The 18,529-nt window shown below is 53.2% G+C and overlaps 1 protein-coding gene across 1 annotated transcript in view; it reads left to right on the top strand.

Moving 5' to 3' along the window:
- Positions 1-18,529, top strand: part of CDH23 (cadherin related 23) — a 392,970-nt gene that overhangs the window by 165,433 nt on the left and 209,008 nt on the right. The window contains 3 exon segments of the mRNA XM_060034829.1: positions 6,419-6,531; positions 8,214-8,402; positions 18,317-18,352. Coding sequence (XP_059890812.1) covers positions 6,419-6,531; positions 8,214-8,402; positions 18,317-18,352 — 338 coding nt within the window.

Genomic DNA, 18,529 nt, shown 5'->3' with positions numbered 1-18,529 from the left:
TCTCTGGATATGAGAACCAGGGAGGTCCCACAGCACAGGGCTATTCTGAGGGTGCCAGCCCAGCTCTGGGGCTCAGTGGAGTGAGAGAGGCCGCAACCTCCAGGACTGGCTTCCTGAGGCTGGTGACATTGGTAATGGACCTTAAGAACAGACAGGACCAAGGTGGGAGCCATTGGTTTTCCTTTAACTTGGGGGCAGCAAGAGTGGGTTGCTGTCAGCCCAGCAGAGCAGACAAAGCAATTGAAAGTCATCAGGCTGTGTTCCCACACGCACCATCAGCCACTCACTAAACTGCTTTTCGCCCAGACGCAGCTCTGCCATGGGTCAAGATGCTGCCGGGCGAGATAACAAGGGGACAAGGTGTGGGAGTGATGAGATTTGGCAGGGGCCGGGAGGAGGGGCGCCTGGGGAAGGAGAGAGCCTGCTAGCCTTGACGGAAGGAGGAGGTGGGAGGGTGAGCCCTCAAGGCCCAAAGAGAGCCACCCGCCTTGTCTCCGAGTCTGACCCTCTACCCTCACCTTCACACCCTCCAATCTAGTTTCCCTCTCCCTCTGCCTTTGACCATCTATGAAACAGAAGCCCTTTGCTTGACTCTGCTGCGCCCTCTATCCGCCACTCGGCCTCTCTCCCTGTTTATTACACCAAACTCCCGGCAGCAGCGCCTGTACTAACAGTCCCCAGGGCCCCCCTCAGCCACTGTATCTCACAGTCTGACCTCCAGGGGCATCTGAAGATCCAAATGGGGGACCTTAGCCACATCTTCCTTATCATGAGCCTCTCTCGGCACGGTTTGACCCTGTCAACCATCTCTTTCTCAGAACTTCCCCTTCGCCCGCCTCTGGGCACCTGGCTCTATACTGGTTTCCCATCTGCCTCTCTGACCACTGCCTTTCTTTCTTTTCTTTTTTTTTTGCGGCACGCGGGCCTCTCACTGTTGTGGCCTCTCCCGTTGCGGATCACAGGCTCCGGACGCGCAGGCTTAGCGGCCACGGCTCACGGGCCCAGCCGCTCCGTAGCATGTGGGATCTTCCCGGACCGGGGCACGAACCCGTGTCGCCTGCATCGGCAGGCGGACTCTCAACCACTGCGCCACCAGGGAAGCCCAGCCACTGCTTTTCTATCTACATTTTCCTGTGCATCCTCACTGGAGCCATAGGTCTGCCCTAAAGGCCGGCTTGCCAGTGCCTTATCTATGTCACCACCTTTGTGCTGACAGCCCCTGTCTTCCCACTCGAGTCCCCATCCACCCCTCCCCTCCAGCTCTTGGAGGACATCGCCACGTGGACATTCTGCTGCTACATAAAACTCTATCATTTTATGAGGAATTTACCTAGAACTTTTCAGAACGTAGAGAGTTTTTAACTGGGACTCCCTCTTGAGAAAAAAGCAAATTATTTGCCACCTCATTCTATGAAGGATGACAGTCTCTTATCTGTCTCGCCCTATTCCTTGTCCCTTAGCACCAGGCCAGGTACAGAGTGGGTGCAAACCTGTGTGTAGGGCAAACACCTGCAGGGAGAAAAAGAGAGGCGTACATCTCACTCCAGGCCAGCCACTCACCAGCCGTGTGACCTTGAACAAGTTATTTAACTTCTCTGAGCCTGCTTCCTCACATGTAACACAGGGTGTCTTCTTCTAAAGTTATTGTGAAGACTGAGTAATATAATTGTGCAAACATCTTAGCTCAGTGCCTGGCACAGGGAAAAGTGTTCAACAAACTGTAGCTACTATTTTTTTAATAAACAGGGGAAGAGGGCTGTGACTTCCGTTCAGCAGCCTTTTGTGCTATTGCAGACTTCATTCACATCTTCTCAACCTCCCTCTTGCAAATATGAAGAGATCTTGATGCCTGAAGCTCCTGGCGGATGTGGCTGTCCCATAAGAGAACCAGCAGAGCTAGGAATGACCTGCTTCTTCCCTTGTGAACGCTTTAAGTCACCAGTTCCCAGAAGTCTTAGGGTGCTCAAGGTGCAGCCTCACTCCCTGCAAGGACCCCTCCCCTGCCAGGTACATCCCCTAGGACAGCACCTGTCGACTCAGGGAAAGCAGCTGCCCTTCTGCTCAGCAGCGGGGGCTGAACAGGTGAAAGGCATCCCCCAGTGAGGCACCCCCAGTCCCCTGGTCCCCATGGGACTTGGATAAAGAGTGTCTGGGAGACCAGAGGGCTGACAGGGTGGTATCAGTTTCCAGGATAGCAGAGAAACTTATGTGTATGGTTTCCAAGCCCACGGCCCCCCGGGGGAGGGCGGATGGTGGGAGAGGGGTGATAAAGGAGGGAAGCAAGGAAGTGGTGACCCACCCCGAGGCCGGAACCCTGGGTGCGATGCCCTGTGGACCTGAGGGTTTTGTTCTCAGCCTTGGCCTCAGGGCTGCCACCTTGTACATCTGGGCCCTTGGTTGTGAGGCTCTCCTGGCAAGAGGATGGGCTGGCTTAGTGCTCCCGCTGGGCGAAAGCTCTAGGCACAGGCTCCTGGGGTGGGGGTGGGTGGAGGAGACGGTCCATGGTGCTGTCTTGGTGCAGGACAGGCGGCCAACATTTATTGAGAGGTTCCTATGTGCCAGACACTGTATTAACTCATTTAATCCTCACAGCAACACTCTGGGGTGGGTACTATTATCACTCCCATATTATCGACGAGGAAACTGAGGCCCAGATATGTAACTTGACCAAGGTGACCCAGCTAGCTAGTAGCAGAGCCATGATTGGAACTCAGGGCATAACTGCTTCTCTGTTCCGCGTTGCTTTCCTTCAGGGGCCTTAGCTTAGCAAGTTCTTATACACTCAATAGTGTGATTTTATTCTGAATGAAGATCTTCCGTGTGAGGCTGAAGACATGAAACTTGCCTGCTTTTCTCTGCTGATTCTCTAGCATTTTGCACAAAGTAGGTGCTTGATATGAACTGGAATGAATGAGTGATCTGATCAGTCAATCGGTCTTTGAATGAGACCTGCCCTGCTTGGGGCACAGGGCTCACCTCCTGTCCCTGCCCAAGCCAGCATCCCAGTGAGTGCTCGTGTTGCCATGGTGACAGCAGGAATATCAGAGGCAGTGACTCACTTAGTTGGCCTTGTCAGCTCCCTGGGTGTAACCCTTTCTGACTGTTGGTCTTGGCAGTTAGTCACTCGTACTTTGCAGGAGGCTGAGAGGTGAACTCTCCACACAGATGTGTGAAAAAGAATGTGTTTGTGTGTGTGTGTGTGTGTGTGTGCGCGTGCGTGTGTGTGTTGGGGGGAGGATCCTTGAGTTTGAATTTGTACCAGTTGAGGGGTATTTGCCTGCAGGTTGGTTGGAGAAGGTGCCTAGGCTGGGAGAGGGGTATTTTATGTATTGGGGACAGACTCGGAGTTGGGGATGGGCAGTGTGGCCATGAATAGGGCAAAGGTGCTGAGTGCGGGACCCAACTGAGTTTGCCAGGGGTGATAACCTTATTTTCCCAACTGAAAACCACAGCACATCGTTCGACAAGAGGCTTCTCGTTTGCGAATGATTTATAGGAAAAAACTGGCAAAGATAAAAGTTGAATCACATGTAAACACTGATAGCTTCCTTTATTGGGAAGAATAAATTTATCTGAAACTCTGGAATGATGGGATGCCGGACAGGGGCGCTGAGGAGGCGGGCCCCATGCCTGTGTGTGTGGTGGGGAAGAGGGTGTGAGAGGCAAGCGGCTGGAGGTCTTGCCTCAGGGCAGTCCTGCAGCTCAGCGTTTAGGGGCCCCGAGGACCCAGCCCCTAAAACACCCTGCGCTGTCCATGCTTCAGCCATCTCAGCACTGATCACCCTGTCACGGGAATACCTGGTTGAGGGCGACATCCTCCACCGGAAGGTGTCCCAGGTACACTGTAGGAGCTCAATAATTGTTTGCTGCGTGGATTAGCTAATGATGAGCGGATGAAAGCACATGTCCTCTTGTTTCCCCAGCAGCAGAATTCCTAGCTAAAAAAACTCCTTTATATTCATGCATGTATATGCCTCCTTGCGACTCTTTCCTCCCCACTCACAAGGGCAGCTGTACAAAAGCCCGCAGGAGGGTACCCAGGCCGCAGGACACAGGCTTAGGCAAGGTGGAGGCTGGAGTGACGTCCCCTCCCTGGCCTGGCCCAGGTCAGAGTCTCCAAAGCCCACACTCTGAGAGTGACGTGAGACCCGGCCGGGCTCTGCTGTCAGCAGCCGTGTCTCCCCTGCCTCAGACAACCTCTGCAGCGGGCTGGGAGTGGGCCACCTTCTCGGCCAGCACAGAGGGGCTGAGAGCAGCCCCTGCCTCAGAGTCTAAAGTTAGAGAAGGACGTTGTCTCCCCTCTACTTTTGCCCTAGTTAATCCAAGAGAGGACATGAGCCTGTGTGCGGATCCCTTTAGAGCCGGGGAAGGGGCGGAGCAGGGAGATACAGCAGCTTCCATGGGCGATCCTGGTGTCCACCTTGTGTGTTGGAGGCTTGGATATTAGTTCCCGCCTATGGAATCCGTGCCCATCACCCCCTTCCCCAATCCCGCCTGTCTTCCAGGGTCCAGCTCAAACAACATTTATCAAGTACTTATTTTGTGCCGGGAACTGTTCGAAGCCTGTACACGTGTATATATTTTTTCTCATTCATTTAATTCTCATAACCCTATGAGATAGATCCATTATTATCCTCATTTCACAAATGAAGAGACCAGGATGCAAAGTGGTTAGATAAGTTGCCCAAGGTCACACAGCTAGACAGTGGTGTAAGGAATTAGTGTCACCTCCTCCATGAAGCTTTACTTCTTTGAGCCTTCCTGTGTGTGAACAGCCTCTCCCTGCTGTGCACTGAGATGCTGATTCTTGTGGGTGTCAGAGCTCCCTTACAAGGCTGTAAGTGCTTCAGCATCAGAAATCCTGGCAGGGTGACCTCTGCGTCCCCCACAACGCCAAGCACAGGGCCTGGCCATAGGACAACCCGTCCAGGGGACCGCTGAATATGTGAATGAATGGCAGTGAGCGAGCGAGTGTTTGAATGGACCAACACACTGGTTAATGGGGAGGAGAGGGGAGTGGAATTGAGGGTTTCCCAGTTAACTCACAGCCTGATGAGAAGGGCACAAGGGCGAGTATGGGGGCCCAGGTGGGCCGGAACCAGCCATCCTTCAGGAACATGCTTGCCACTGTGTCCCCAGCATTGTCCAGGTACCTTGAGGAACGGTCGTGAAAGCCCCCCATCTTTTAGGCTGGGTGAAATGAGCACATTAACACAGAGGAAGCAACTGGGGAGCAAACAGAGCAGGAACTACTGCCTGTAGGGCCGGAGGGGTAAGTGAGAGAGCATAGGACCATCTTCCCGGAGCAGGAGGAGGAGGGGCTGGCCCTGGGTGGGAGGAAGACAGGAGGCAGGAATGGATCTGGGGAACCTGCGGAAGCCACTGTGAGGGCCAGGTACCTGTGGGGCAGCATAAGCTGGTGGGTGAGAGAGGGGTGGGGTGCCTTTGAGCCAGTGCCGTGTGTGTGTGATTTTTGCCAGTACTTTAAATACATATTTTAAATTTTAATAAATACTTAAATGATTCTAAAACTGAATTTTGTTTTTAACTTATATTTATCATAAAAGGAAACTTTATATCACCGCCATACAGAAAAGTAGAGTAAAGTAGAATAGACTAGAAAGAACAGAATAGAATAGGAAATGACCGTAAAAATAAGCACAAGGGGAACAAAACAAGGCTACTGCCGTAGTCCACTGCGGCTGCCGTAACAAAATACCACAGACCAGGTGGGTTATACACAGTAGAAATTTATTTCTCGCAGTTCTGGAGGCTGGAAGTCCGAGATCAGGGTGTCAGCACGGTCGGGTGACGGCCCTCCTCCTGGTTCAGGTGGTGCCTTTTTGCTGAATCCTCATATGGTGGAAGGGGCAAGGGAGCTCTGCGGGGTCTCTTTTATAAGAGAAGAATCCCGTTCAGGACGGGTTCGCCCTCATGACCTAAGCCCAAAAGCCCCACCTGCTAATGCCATCACCTTTGGAGGTTAGGATTTCACCATACGAATTCTGGGGCGGCACAAATATTCAGACATAGCAGTCACTGAGTCCTCACTGGGCACTGCTCCCTTTGAAAGGCTCTGAGCCCGAAGCCTGCTCTCTCTCTGTTAAGAAGGAAAAGAAGCAAGTGTTAGACAGGCTGTTAAACACATATAAGCACCAAACCAAGACTTTCTCCTTGCCTCAGTCAGAGCGCCTTGAGGAAGACTGAACGGGCATAATGTTCTCATCCTGTGATTCGGGGCCATCTGCTGCCTGGGCTATGTGCTCCTTTGTACCCCAGAGTTCTCTGCACTACTCCTGGAACCAGCACTCATTTTAAGTTACTGATTAGTCCTTAATGTCCAGAGAGGAGCCCTGGCCCCAGCCCCCTGTCCACCTGCCCGGGGCCCCAGTCACACCCTGAGTTCTCCCTCTTGCAGGAAATACCAACAGCATCTTTGCCCTGGATTACATCAGTGGGGCGCTGACCTTGAACGGCGTGCTGGACCGGGAGAACCCCCTGTACAGCCATGGCTTCATCCTGACTGTGAAGGTGAGAGTGGGCGCTGGGCACCTCCATCATGGGTGGAGGGGATGCCCACGCTGTGGGGCCAGCCTCCAGCGGTGCCCAGGCGGAGGGTCCAGGAGGCGGGTCACTTCTGTTCCCTTACCCTGCACTGATTCCCGGGGCTTGTGCCCAGGGCCCCCGTCAGGAAGGGCCAACGCTTTTCACATGTGGGCCTTGTCAGGGGCCCTCTGCTGGGCATTTCTCAGCCCTTATCAACAACTGCAGAGGATTGCAACTTTCATCCCCATTTCAGGGGTGAGGAGGCACAAGCGGTCCTCTCTGTTATCCCATGATCTCAAGTTCTAATATAGCCAACTCAGATTCTTAGGTTTACCTCATTTCTGGGGTTTTTCTCCCATTTCTAATTCTTGTGGCTTCCCTGGGGCTATTACCTGGTTAAGAAACAGCAATGCAGCAGGCAGGGGGCAGAGCTGTGGTGGTCCCCACCCCGGAAAGTGTGATGGAGCCATGGCCCCCTGCCCCCTGCAGCCCCTTGCCACTCATGATTGGTTTTAATTAAAATCAATAACTTGCTGAGGCATTCCCTGGGAAACCCGTTTAGGGTACAGACGCTGCCTGGGCCACAGGGGTCCTCCCCAGCCCCAGCCTTCGATTGAGAGGAGGGGGTGGTACAAAGACTGAGGAGAGAGCCTCTGGGAAGGAGGCCCTTCCATTGGTATGGGAAGGATGGTGCAGCCTGGCCCTTCGTTGCTCTCCTTGACCTTGAGAAGGCCTGTGACAGCGATGGATTGATTAGTCCTGACTCGCCCACTGCCTCTGTCCTCTCTACCCAGATGTGCACATGTGGGCCAGCGGGGGAGGGCAAGCTAACACGGCCTTTCCCCCATCCGGAGCCAAGCCCGAGGCCCCCTCCCAGCCTCCCCTTCTGTCTCTGCTCCCTTCCTACGGAGGCAGGCAGCTCCAATGGAGAGAGCTGCTCCCTAGTCCCAGCACCAACTCACTGTGCAACCCTGAGTTCAGCTTTTCCATCTTTATATAAAATATAAGGATGAGTTCCCACACCTGGCTGTGAATGCAAATCCCCTGGAGAGCTGGTAAAAGATACCTAGTCCTGGGCCTCTTGCCCAGAGATCCTGGTTCAAAAGGTTGGGGTGGGACTGGGAATGGGTATTTTGCGGCCCAAGGACTCTGGCCCAGAGACTGGGTGCCCAGGTGTCTGAGTCCATCTATTTCTGAGTCCAGCCCAGACCTTCACGGTGCCTAGCACAGTGTTCAGTCCATAGCAGATGCTGAATTAATTCTTGATTATCTGCTAGCACAGATGTTCTTGGCCTCAGTTTCATCATTTGCCAAATGAATGAAGACTCTCCCTTTGCCCCTAGATGAACCCCTAAATCTGTCTCGTCTTCCCCACCCCACCTCATCCCCTTGGTTCTAGAATCCCACTGCCTGAGTTTGGTGCTTTGTCTGTGTGTCCTTGTACAAGTTACTTAACCTCTCTGAGCTTCAGTTTCCCCATTGGTAATGGAGGTCAGTAAAACGGGGATGCTAATGATAGAATCTTCCACCTGGGATTATGGTGAGGATCAGATGGGATAGTTCATATAAAGCGCAGTGCCCAGCATTGAGAAAGCCCTGGTAAATGATGACTTTTATTGTGACTATGGCCACCTTCATCCCTGGGGTGTTTATTCCTCTATCTGCAGGGCACAGAGCTGAATGATGACCGCACCCCATCTGATGCCACAGTGACCACAACCTTCAACATCCTGGTGATTGACATCAATGACAATGCCCCAGAGTTCAACAGCTCCGAGTACAGCGTGGCCATCACTGAGCTGGCACAGGTCGGCTTTGCCCTCCCCCTCTTTATCCAGGTGGTGGACAAGGACGAGGTGAGTCCCAGAACGCATGGCCATCCAGCCCAGCACCCGGCCCGGGCTGTGCAACCCTGGAAGGGATGCCAGGGGTCACTGGGCTCCCAGGTCCCCATCTATAACATAGAAACAAACATTGCTGCAGCCTCCCCTGCTACGTTCTGAGGATAAATAAGGCTGCAAAAATTAGTAGTCTCTAAACTTGTGGACCAACCCCCCTACACCCTGTAAAAAATGTTTGCGCACACACCTCCAATGTATAGTTCTATGTTTAGAAATGTATATACATGATCATTATACTGACCTAGTATGTACATTTTAAAACATACACACAAAAAATAGAAAATTTAAAAGGTAGAGGCTCTTGTATCAATGGTGACTTTGGAAAAGTCTTATTGCTGCTTTTGGGGTAATACTGACCCTGCCTTTTCCTTGCAAGGAGTGTAAGTGCCTTCCAGAGGATCCCAGGCCATAAAGAGACTCCAGAGGGTCCAGGACACCTGCATCCCCTTGCCCAAGGGCCAGCCAATCTTAAGAGGGATGGACATGGGCCACGAGTGGGAGAGAGCTCAAGAGGGACAGGAGGGAGGAGGCTCCGGCAGGGCTGCAGCTCCCGTGAGCCTAGCTATGCCCTGTGTCACTAGGCCAAGGACCGGGCCTGGATGGGGCAGCTTCCATCCCTTCAGGACCCTCTCAGCCTGCCTCCAACCCGCCCTTCCCCTCGCCCTACCTCCCTTGCCCGTCAGCAGTCACAGCCTTAATAGAATTTCTATTTATTACCGCTGCTTCCCTGGCCCACTCTGCTCAGGAATTCCATTAGGTTTTCCCGCCCGGGGTGTTCTCTGCAATTACTCCTCACACGTGGCTGTACTGGCCTTGCTCCAGGCCCGGTTCCTCTTCACTTCCTGGCCCCTCTCCTGTCTCCTGTCAGCTTCTCTCAACTGGACACAGTCCCCCCAAGGACTCAGGTCCACAAGGGCAAGTTGGCGTGTGTGTGTGTGTGTGCGTGTGTGTGTGTGCGTGCGTGTGCGTGCGTGTGTGTGTGTGCGTGTGTGTGCGTGCGTGTGTGTGTGTGCGTGTGCGTGTGCGTGCGTGCGTGTGCGTGTGCGTGCGCGTGCGTGTGTGTGTGTGTGCGCGTGCGTGCACAGTCACATTTCTGTTCATGTGTGTACACATATGTGCGTGCACCCATGCCTCCATCTCCTGCTAAGTCTTTCCATATCTACCTGTCTGAGATAATTGTATGTACTGAGCATCTGCTGGTTTTTTTAAATTTATTTTTTATTTATTTATTTTTTTGGCTGCGTTGGGTCTTTGTTGCTGCGTGAGGGCTTTCTCTAGTTGTGGCGAGCGGGGGCTACTCTTCATTGTGGTGCGTGGGCTTCTCATTGCGGTGGCTTCTCTTGTTGCGGAGCACGGGCTCTAGGCGCGCGGGCTTCAGTAGTCATGGCACGTGGGCTCGGTAGTTGTGGCTTGCGGACTCTAGAGCGCAGCCTCAGTAGTTGTGGCGCACGGGCTTAGTTGCTCCGCGGCATGTGGGATCTTCCCGGACCAGGGATCGAACCCGTGTCCCCTGCATTGGCAGGTGGATTCTTAACCACTGTGCCACCAGGGAAGTCCGCATCTGCTGTTTACAAGCAGCTATATCTGGCCACTTCAGGGAGTCCAGGAAGTGGAATCCATGGTCCCTGCCCCATGGGGCCAAATGTGTTTATGCAAATGTAATATGTAATTTTAAAACATATACAATAAGGTAGAAAGTTTAAAAGGTGGAGACAAACAAATATAAAAACAGATTCTAACATTTTCTCACACTCCAGTGGATCATCTTGTATCCCCTGGGAGTGCAGGTCCCCCTTTGGAGACCGCTGTGTGAATGAGAACCTCAGAAGAAAATCCCATTCTAGGTTTCAGGCTGATAATAATGCCCAAGGGAAGAGAGACACTAGAAGCAGCGTGGGTCCGGGGTCCGGTGACTATAGGCAGTGGGGCTCCAGAGCTCAGCTGAGGAAGGGGGAAGTAGGGGCTGGGAGGATCGGGAAAGACTCTATGGTGAGAGGGGGACTAGGGCTGAGCCTTGGGGTATAAATCAGATGGTGAAAGGGTCCTCAGGAGGGGTGGTGGGGGCCAGGCTGTGGCCCACAGGGAGGACCGGAGGGAGAAACCTGTAAGTACATGGAGGGAACAGGCAGTAACCCGTGCAACTGATCAGGGATTGTGCAGTGGGCTGCTGGCAAGGTGGGCTGGGACATAGGCCTCGGGGGGCCTTGAATGCTGAGCCAAGGAATCAGCCGAGGCCTGTGTTCAAGGCCAGCCTTGCCATTTATTAGCTCTGTGACCTTGGGTGAGTCACTGGCCCTTTCTAAGCCTCACTTTGCTCATCTGTGTAAAACAGAAATAAAAAGACAATGTATAAGTCAGTTTCTATCGCAGGAGCAAGTTAACCCTGAAAGAGCAGTTTATCTCTCACTGGGACTACTTGTCCGGCAAGGGTGGGCAGGGAGACCCTCCTCTGTGTGGTCACGCAGGTGCACACTCTGCAGGATCGTGGTTGCTGCAGGAAGCAGGGGGCAGCTAAAGGCTTAAGCACCAGCTCTTCTACGCTTCATCCCAGAAGTGTGACTTCTACTCAGGGCCCATCAGCCAGAACTAGTTAGGTGCACCCACCTCACTGCCTGAAGGCTGGGGAATGTGGGGAAGCAGTTAAATAGTTGTCTCTGCCACAAAGGGTATCGACAAGGTGTGTGGAGAGGAGGAGAGCCGATGATACGCGTAGAGGACTTAGCACGGTGCCTGCCACACACAGAGGCTAACCAGGTGGGTCCAGGGACGTCGCCGCCGGCAGGGCCAGAGCTCCCAGGGCCCTGCCTCTTGTTGAGGGATCTCAAGGTGACTCTGACCTCTTGGGTCTTACCTCAGGCTCCCTTTTGCGGGAAGCCTGTCGGAAGCATCTGCAGGAATGCTGAGGGACGTCTGGATCCAGCCCGCCCTAGTGACCCCTCCCCGCTCAGACACAGCCATCAGCGCGCCCACTGTGAACAGGATGCCCAACACCACCAGGGACCACTCTGTTGCTTTCCCCTGGGATTTGGCCAGTGTCTCTGATGGTAGAGGACTGGCCTCCTTCCCACAGGGTCTCACTTCTCCAGGGCACAGTGAGGTGCAGAGAGAGGAGGAGAGGCAGCCCAGACTATCCCACCCTAAGGTCACCTGGACCATCTTCCTGTCTCCCCATTGGGCAGCACCCAAACCACCCCAGATGTGGTCCTGGGCTGGTTCCTAAATAAGAGAGAGAGAGAGAGAAATTGCCTTCTCAGTTGCCCTGTTCTTTTGCATCTCCCATCTCTTCTCCACTCTCCAAAACTCTGGAGGGCTTCAGATCTGGCCAGGGAAATGCTCCCAAAGCCTAGCCTTGGGTGCTAATGGCCAGGCCCCAGGTTCCCAAGGTGGAGTGTTCAGCCACATCACCGACAGGAACAAAAGACAGCAGCCACAGGCACTTGCAGCGCTGCCCAAGTGTCCAATGTCTGGGAAGAATCAGAGAACCTCAAAGGGGAATCAAGAGCTGTTGGAAAAGACTTTTTTTAATTGTCATTTTTCTGACTTCTCTTTCTGAGGGGAGACTCCATCTGTCGGGATTTGTGTCTCTGGATTTGCTAGGCATGGCAGGAAAATGTTTATGGAGCGGATTTGGAGGAGGGAAGGGCGCGTGAGGAGAGGTCAGATCCCTTTGCTGTAGATTCTCTAGAACATGTGATTCTCCCTTGCACTCATCCTGAGTGTGATTTTGCGGTTATTAGTGTGGAGGTCTCAAGAGTATCCGTCTTCCCATTAGGCTGAATGACCCAGTAGGAGCAGGTCAGCTTTTGCTCACCCGTGTAACCCAGTGCCTCATACTCTGCCTGGCACTTGGGGGGCGCGCAGAAGTTTATTTTGGTTGAGTTAAAAACATGATTAAATGATAAAAGAAGCAATGAGGTGGCCCAGGGCTTTAGCCAAACTGGATCATCAGTCAGTACCCTTATGTTGAAGCCTAAATCCGTCTGAGTTTGTGTAGGAAGGTGACCTCAAAGGTCCACTGTGGGGCAGTAGAGGGTGCTGATGGAAAACAGGAAGGGAAGGAGGAAGCAGTTTAACCTCTCAGTCAGCCCTTTGTGGCAGCCTTTCCTAATAAGATGCTAATCTAATTCACAAAGCCTAGGTAATGCCTGCCATCCCTTCCACATCCAAGATTCTACTCAGCCTCTCACTGAACCTCAGGCTCTGCCAGACCCTTCAAGACAACAAAGGTGCTTGAAAGAGGCCCTTTCTCTGTCCCAAGGAGGGCATCCCTATTGTCAAGTCTCGCCAGTAATCTCTTCCCCTTTGCCGGGCTACAGAAAACTTACAGAAGCCAGAGAAGAAAGGGACAGGGTGGGCTGAAACCAGCAACCACCCATTTGTACCGTGTGACAGTTGAGACGCAAATAGATGGTTGTAATGCAAACCACACCAAAAGAATCTCAAGGCAAAGGCCCCGGGAGTCAGCCTTGGTATGGGAGCTCATCTCTGAGTTTCAAATGAAAGGCCTCGGCAGCATCATTCCCCCAGCTCGCCTGCTGGGCGTTCTCTTGTCTCCTCCTCGCTGCTGTTCTCGGAAGCCACAGGGAGTAGCTACGCACTCACCCACTTGGATCCCTACCATATCCTTACCCACTCCCTTGCCCTCAACATGATCTTTGCATTTTCCCCAGTTTGGCCAACTTTTCCTCTCCTGATCTTGCCTGCAGCCCTCCTCCGTCCTACCTACGGCTGCGCCAGCCACAGGCTGCCGTGTTTTCCCGTCTGCACTGATCGGGAGGGTTGGCAGTCTCTGTTCAGCTGTCCTAAAAAGCCACTCTTCTACTTAGTTGCGAGTCCTGCCTCCTGCCTCCGAAGGGCTGGGGGCCCGAGGCGGGGAGTGTGGAAGCCCATCGGCGCCTCTGGCTGCTTTCCAAATTCCAGCAAAGGGGATTGTTGTTAAATGCTGTTTCTGTACGATGCGCGACCCCGCCCAGCTGACTGGGCTAAAAACGGACAGTTCCTCTCACATGCTCATCAGGGGAAATGCCATCCGTGTTATATCCTACCTTTATTCTCAGGAGTTGGGAGCATTTGATCCACTTTACTTCTGACCCACAGCTTCTCAGAACAGATTGGCTGCTGTCCTTGAGAATATGTTTGCAGAGGAGAAGGGTCGGAGTGGAGAGTGGGGTGCCAGTATCCCCCCAGAGAGGCCTCTGCTGCCCGGTTCTGCCCTATTCTGGGAATTGCAGTCATTACAGAATGGCCTTCAGATGTCATTAATTTGCGGGCTGCCCGCTGCCCCCTGGCCTTTGTGAGGGACGATATTGAAATGTACACAGGTGGGGGGTGATGCATTCATTCACTCAACAAACGTTATGGTGCCAGGCCTGCCAGCCACGGGGAAGTGTTCTTCTGTGACTGTGAGCCCCAGCGGGAGCCAGCTGATGTGTTCCGAGTCATCTTTCTTTAGGAGCCCCCTGATGGCTGTGTTAAAAATGGGCTGTCGGGGGCCATGGGTGGAAGCAGGGAAACGCAGCAACGTCTCCTGTACAGAAAACCCTCCCACCTCCCTTGACCACCTGTTCCAGCCGGCAGGTGCTTCCTAGCATCTGACTTGAGGCTCTCCTGCCCTATAGCCAATTTCCTCTTAAGGTGTTTGCAAGAAGCCAGAGAACGCCAGGCCCCTTACAATGAGACCAAAAAGTCCGCTAGAAACCGCCTTCAGAACGCTTCTCAGGACCCTGAGTGGCTGTCTTCAGCCTTTGTGACTGAGGCTCTCCCGTGTTCAAATCGACCCAGGGTTTTGAACTCTGACTGTAGCACTCTGCTACCAGACCTGTCCGGAGCTCCCGGAGAAGATGGTGCTGGAGCGAGCAGGGAAGCCCAGTCCCACCCCTCACTCACAGAGGGATTCCAGGCAAGTCATGTCCCCACTCTGTGCCTCAGTGGCCACCGCTGGGAAACCATGGGTTGGAGCAGTCAGCTTGAAGACTATAAATCCTAACGCTCTTTTTGTCCAAAAGGACCTGGGTGGGAAGGGGGAGGGCACCGCCTGAAGCTTCCCTAACCCTAACGCTAACCAACCCCCGACATTGGCCCATCCTCCCCCCACCCCGAACTTGCTTCAGCCACTTCTGCTCCCCTCTTTGGGCAGAGGGGCCTGGCACTGCTGTGGGCCTCATGCCCTGCCCCCAGCCTCTCCCTGCTTTTTTATTGGATACCACCTGGGGCAGCCTGGCCCTTCATGGGTTAGGAAGAAAGAGCCAGCTAGAGTGGTTACAGATAAGGGCTTTGAAGCCAGACTGCCTGGGTTCAAATCCTGGCGCTGCCACTTTTGTTCTGTGTAACCTTAGGGGACTCATTTATCCTCTCTGATCCAGTTTTATTATCTGCAAAATGGAGGCAGTAATAATGTTTAGCTCATAGAGCTATTATGAGGATTAAATGGGTCAATATGTGTATTTAGAACAGTGCCTGGCCCATAAGAAGCACTCTTTAAATCCTAACAATTCTTATTCCCAGCCCTGGAAGATATGTGTATTATTGTGTCCTTTCTAGGGAAAACGAAGTTGAGGTTCAGAGAGGTTAAGGGACTTCCCCAAGGTCACACAGCCGGTGGGTCTCAGAGCTTGGCTTTAAACACTCCTGTGCCTCTTGCTCATCTCCCTACTTACAGCCATGACTCCCCATTCTCAGAGGTTTGGTCCCACCAAGCAGGTGGGTCTCCCATCTCCAGCATGGCTGGTGGGAAGGCGAGGGGGAGGTGAGGCATTGGGGGCGGCTGCACCACAGAGGTGAGTGGGAACACATCTGGCAGGAGCTAATTCCTATTTCAGGCAGGAGATGACACTATTCATTTGTTTGAGGGGCATTGGGAAAAAAACAAACAAACGGAGTTACCCACCTCCCCAAGGAGAAAACATCACCAAACAGATAAGTAAAAGAAAGCAAATGACAGGGAGAAAAGGCCATATTCCAGAATATTGGTTTTATTTGTAGGCATGAGGGGGCAGTGAGAAGGGGAGATTGCTCTCGTTCTCCTATTAATCTTGGCTTTATTTTTATCCATCACCCTCATTTTCCATTCCACATGTATTCCAGGCCTGTCAGGGAGCCCAGCCCGCAACCTTGTATTTATTTAAATGCATTTTCGCATTTGTTCCTGTTAGTCAGTCTGTCCAGCCTGCGGTTCCTCTGGCCCTCCTCCCCACACAGCCCTGCAAGGTTGTGGGGCGGGCCCCATGGGCCCCTCCCAGGCGCCCCTTTAGTCCAGGGGTTCTTAATCCAGGACGGGAGCCCACTGACTCGCCAAGGCATCCTTGACCCTGAATGGAGAAAACTCTGCGTCTTTATTTTTGCTAACCTCTACCTGAAACTTCATACTCCCTTTAATTATGAAATAGAAAGCACAGCGGCCTTAGTAGTACCTGTGACTCTGAGCCCAAGAGAAATCTCAGATATTTTCATATCGCATTACAGGTGTCACAGGGATCTCAAAATATCATTTACACTCTTCACTACTTTGAAATTACGGTGTATATTAGACCTGCTGCCGAATCTCATTGTTTTATGCATTAAGAAGCACATAATTCTACTCTAACACCCTTTTTAAATGCTTTGATAACTGTATTTCAAGATAATTAATTGACATTGTGGTCCCATGTGTTTTATTTTATGCAATTAAAATGTTATTCTCTTAAGGGGGTCTGTGGGGGTTACTAGACTGTAACTAGGGTCCATGGCACGAAAAAGAGGGAAGACTCCTCCTTAATCCCTGTCCTCACTAACTGCCCCCCTTCAGCCGGACTCCCTCCTTGGGCTTTTGCTGTAAGGCTGACCTTCCAGTGGTTCTCAGAGTTGCCATCCTGAGCTGCACATCCATTTGGGGTGAGGTGGGGTGAGAACAGAGAGGCCACTTTCTCCATGTCAGACATTCAGCTGAGGGTCCATTTTCCGGCCCTGGACCCTCCAGGCCACTGTTCAACTGGGCCCCACAAATCCACCTACCAACATCTACTTTGCAGTAGAGGCACAGGAAATATACATCCCTGGCACCCTAGGGAGTGATCCCAGCTGCCCTAAACTCTCCCTACCTGCTGATGTGACCCAACACATGGACCTCTGCTTTCCTATTTTCCAAAGCAATTTGAACTAGAAACCAAAGTCTAGAAGCAGTGACGAGAGATGAGGGAGAGAGGGGAGGGCAGGCTGCCAGCATCGGTGGAGGCAGATGTAGGTTTCTGCTCCCTGTGGATGTACGATTATCCAATCATCCAGGCCCTTCTTTCCCCTCCATTAGGGAGATAACTGGGATCTGGCTGGAAATGACCCACCTCCCACTGAATCCCCCGCGGGCTATGAGGGAAGTAGATGGAATGCCTCCAGCATCCTGTACCTCTCGCCCAGCTTGTGATTTCATCACTGAAGTAAAGCAGAGAGGAGGTAGAGGACGAGGGGTCTGGCCCAGGGAACTACCAAGGCACGGCACATTGCCTAAGCCCTCTCCCCCCGGCCAGGTGCCCATCCTGGCTACTCCTATTTCTGAAAGGTTTTCTGGTGGTTCTGTTGCAAAGCAGGGGTTAAGCGTCCACCCAGAGCACAGTCAGCATAGCCGGGACCTGCGATCCGTGGTGCCTGGGTGAGCACCGCTCTGGGCATTTGCTCCCCGCCTCTGCCCTGGCTGCAGGCAGGGGTCTGTCTGCGAGACCTCTGCCGTGTCACGGCTTCAATACATATTTCTAGGGTTCCTCCCTCAAGATTTAGGCTCACCAGGAAAATATCTTTTGACTTCAAAGCAAAGCCGCTCTGGAAGGAAAGCCAGGGGGAGCAGGGCAGCCCCATCGGTGCTTTTTCCCATTAATTTCTCCCCAGTTGCCTTGGCTAAGGAGTTTTCCGTGCGTGGCTGCATCCCGCGGTGTGATTCCTCCCAGCATGCTAAGCTCCAGCCTCCCTGAGGAGCAGAGGGTGTCCTCGACATGATTCAGACCCCTCCCAATTCAGTCTCACCGTAAATCTACTTAGCATGCTTCTTACGCCAGGCCCCGCAGCCCTGGCGGGGGTGTGAAGCAGGCAGGGCCTGTTTGGCAGCTGTAGTGCCAGCACCCATACCTCACCCCTCCCCACCCAAGTACCCACGGCTCTAGAGTCCCCTCCGGCGGCTGGAGGTCATCTTCCATGTTGGATCTGGGGGATTGCTCCCCTTTTACCCAGCTCCCTTCCCCACACCCACCACCTCCCATTGGCATGGATGGGAAGTACTGACAATCATTTTATCCCCCTAAAAGCGTCTGGTCTTCCTGGAGACCCCCACCCGGATCATAAACAGAACTAACAAACTTCATGCTCTCTCCGTCGCTTCTTGGTTGGGTCATGCCCACTCTGGTGCCCCTTCACCACGGGCCCTGGTGAGCCCAGCCTCACCCTAGAACGTGGTTTCTAACTCCCACACTCCCCCACCTGCCCCATTTGCCACCCGCTGTCACGGCCCCAACAGCAACTGGTGGTGTGCCTTGTTCATCCCCGTCTTGAAGGGTAGGGATAAGCAGAGCTCAGCTAGGAGCTGTGCCTGTGTATCCCACCCCGTCACCGTGACCATGGGCTGTGAGACATCCTCATCAGCAAGGCACAGGGAGTGCAGAGCCCTGTGGAGCAGCCTTGGGGAGGGCCGGCCACCGAGGAGGCCGGGGAGCATCCTCCCCTGCTTTCCTGGGCTCCTGCTGCCTCTGTCCCCTGAGCGGGGAGAATGGTGCAGGGATGGGCCGGGAGGCGGGTAGGAGGCTTTCGATGCAAGGCAAGGTTTCATGGCTGTGTTGTCATTCTGTCCATGAAGGCCTAGGGCAGATGTTTCCTCCTTCCTCTCCAGACCTTCTCCATTGAATTTGAAAAAGGAATTGGGAGTGAGAGAAGTTTTCGAGATCAGTGTTGTCATATGTTTACATCCCAAGTTGGAAGGGTGTTTCGGTGCAGAGAAGAGTGTATTTCCCTCTCCTTTGTCCTGACAAGGGCCCTGAGCCTAGTGTCAACAGGCAGAAGGTACCTCTGCTCTTCTCACTTGAGCACAACGAATTTAGACAGGAACCTTCCACGTGAGGTCACAGAGC

Source organism: Delphinus delphis, chromosome 16 (assembly GCF_949987515.2).
Source record: "Delphinus delphis chromosome 16, mDelDel1.2, whole genome shotgun sequence".
Lineage (NCBI taxonomy): Eukaryota > Metazoa > Chordata > Mammalia > Artiodactyla > Delphinidae > Delphinus > Delphinus delphis.
This window is presented reverse-complemented; position numbering and strand designations above follow the sequence as displayed.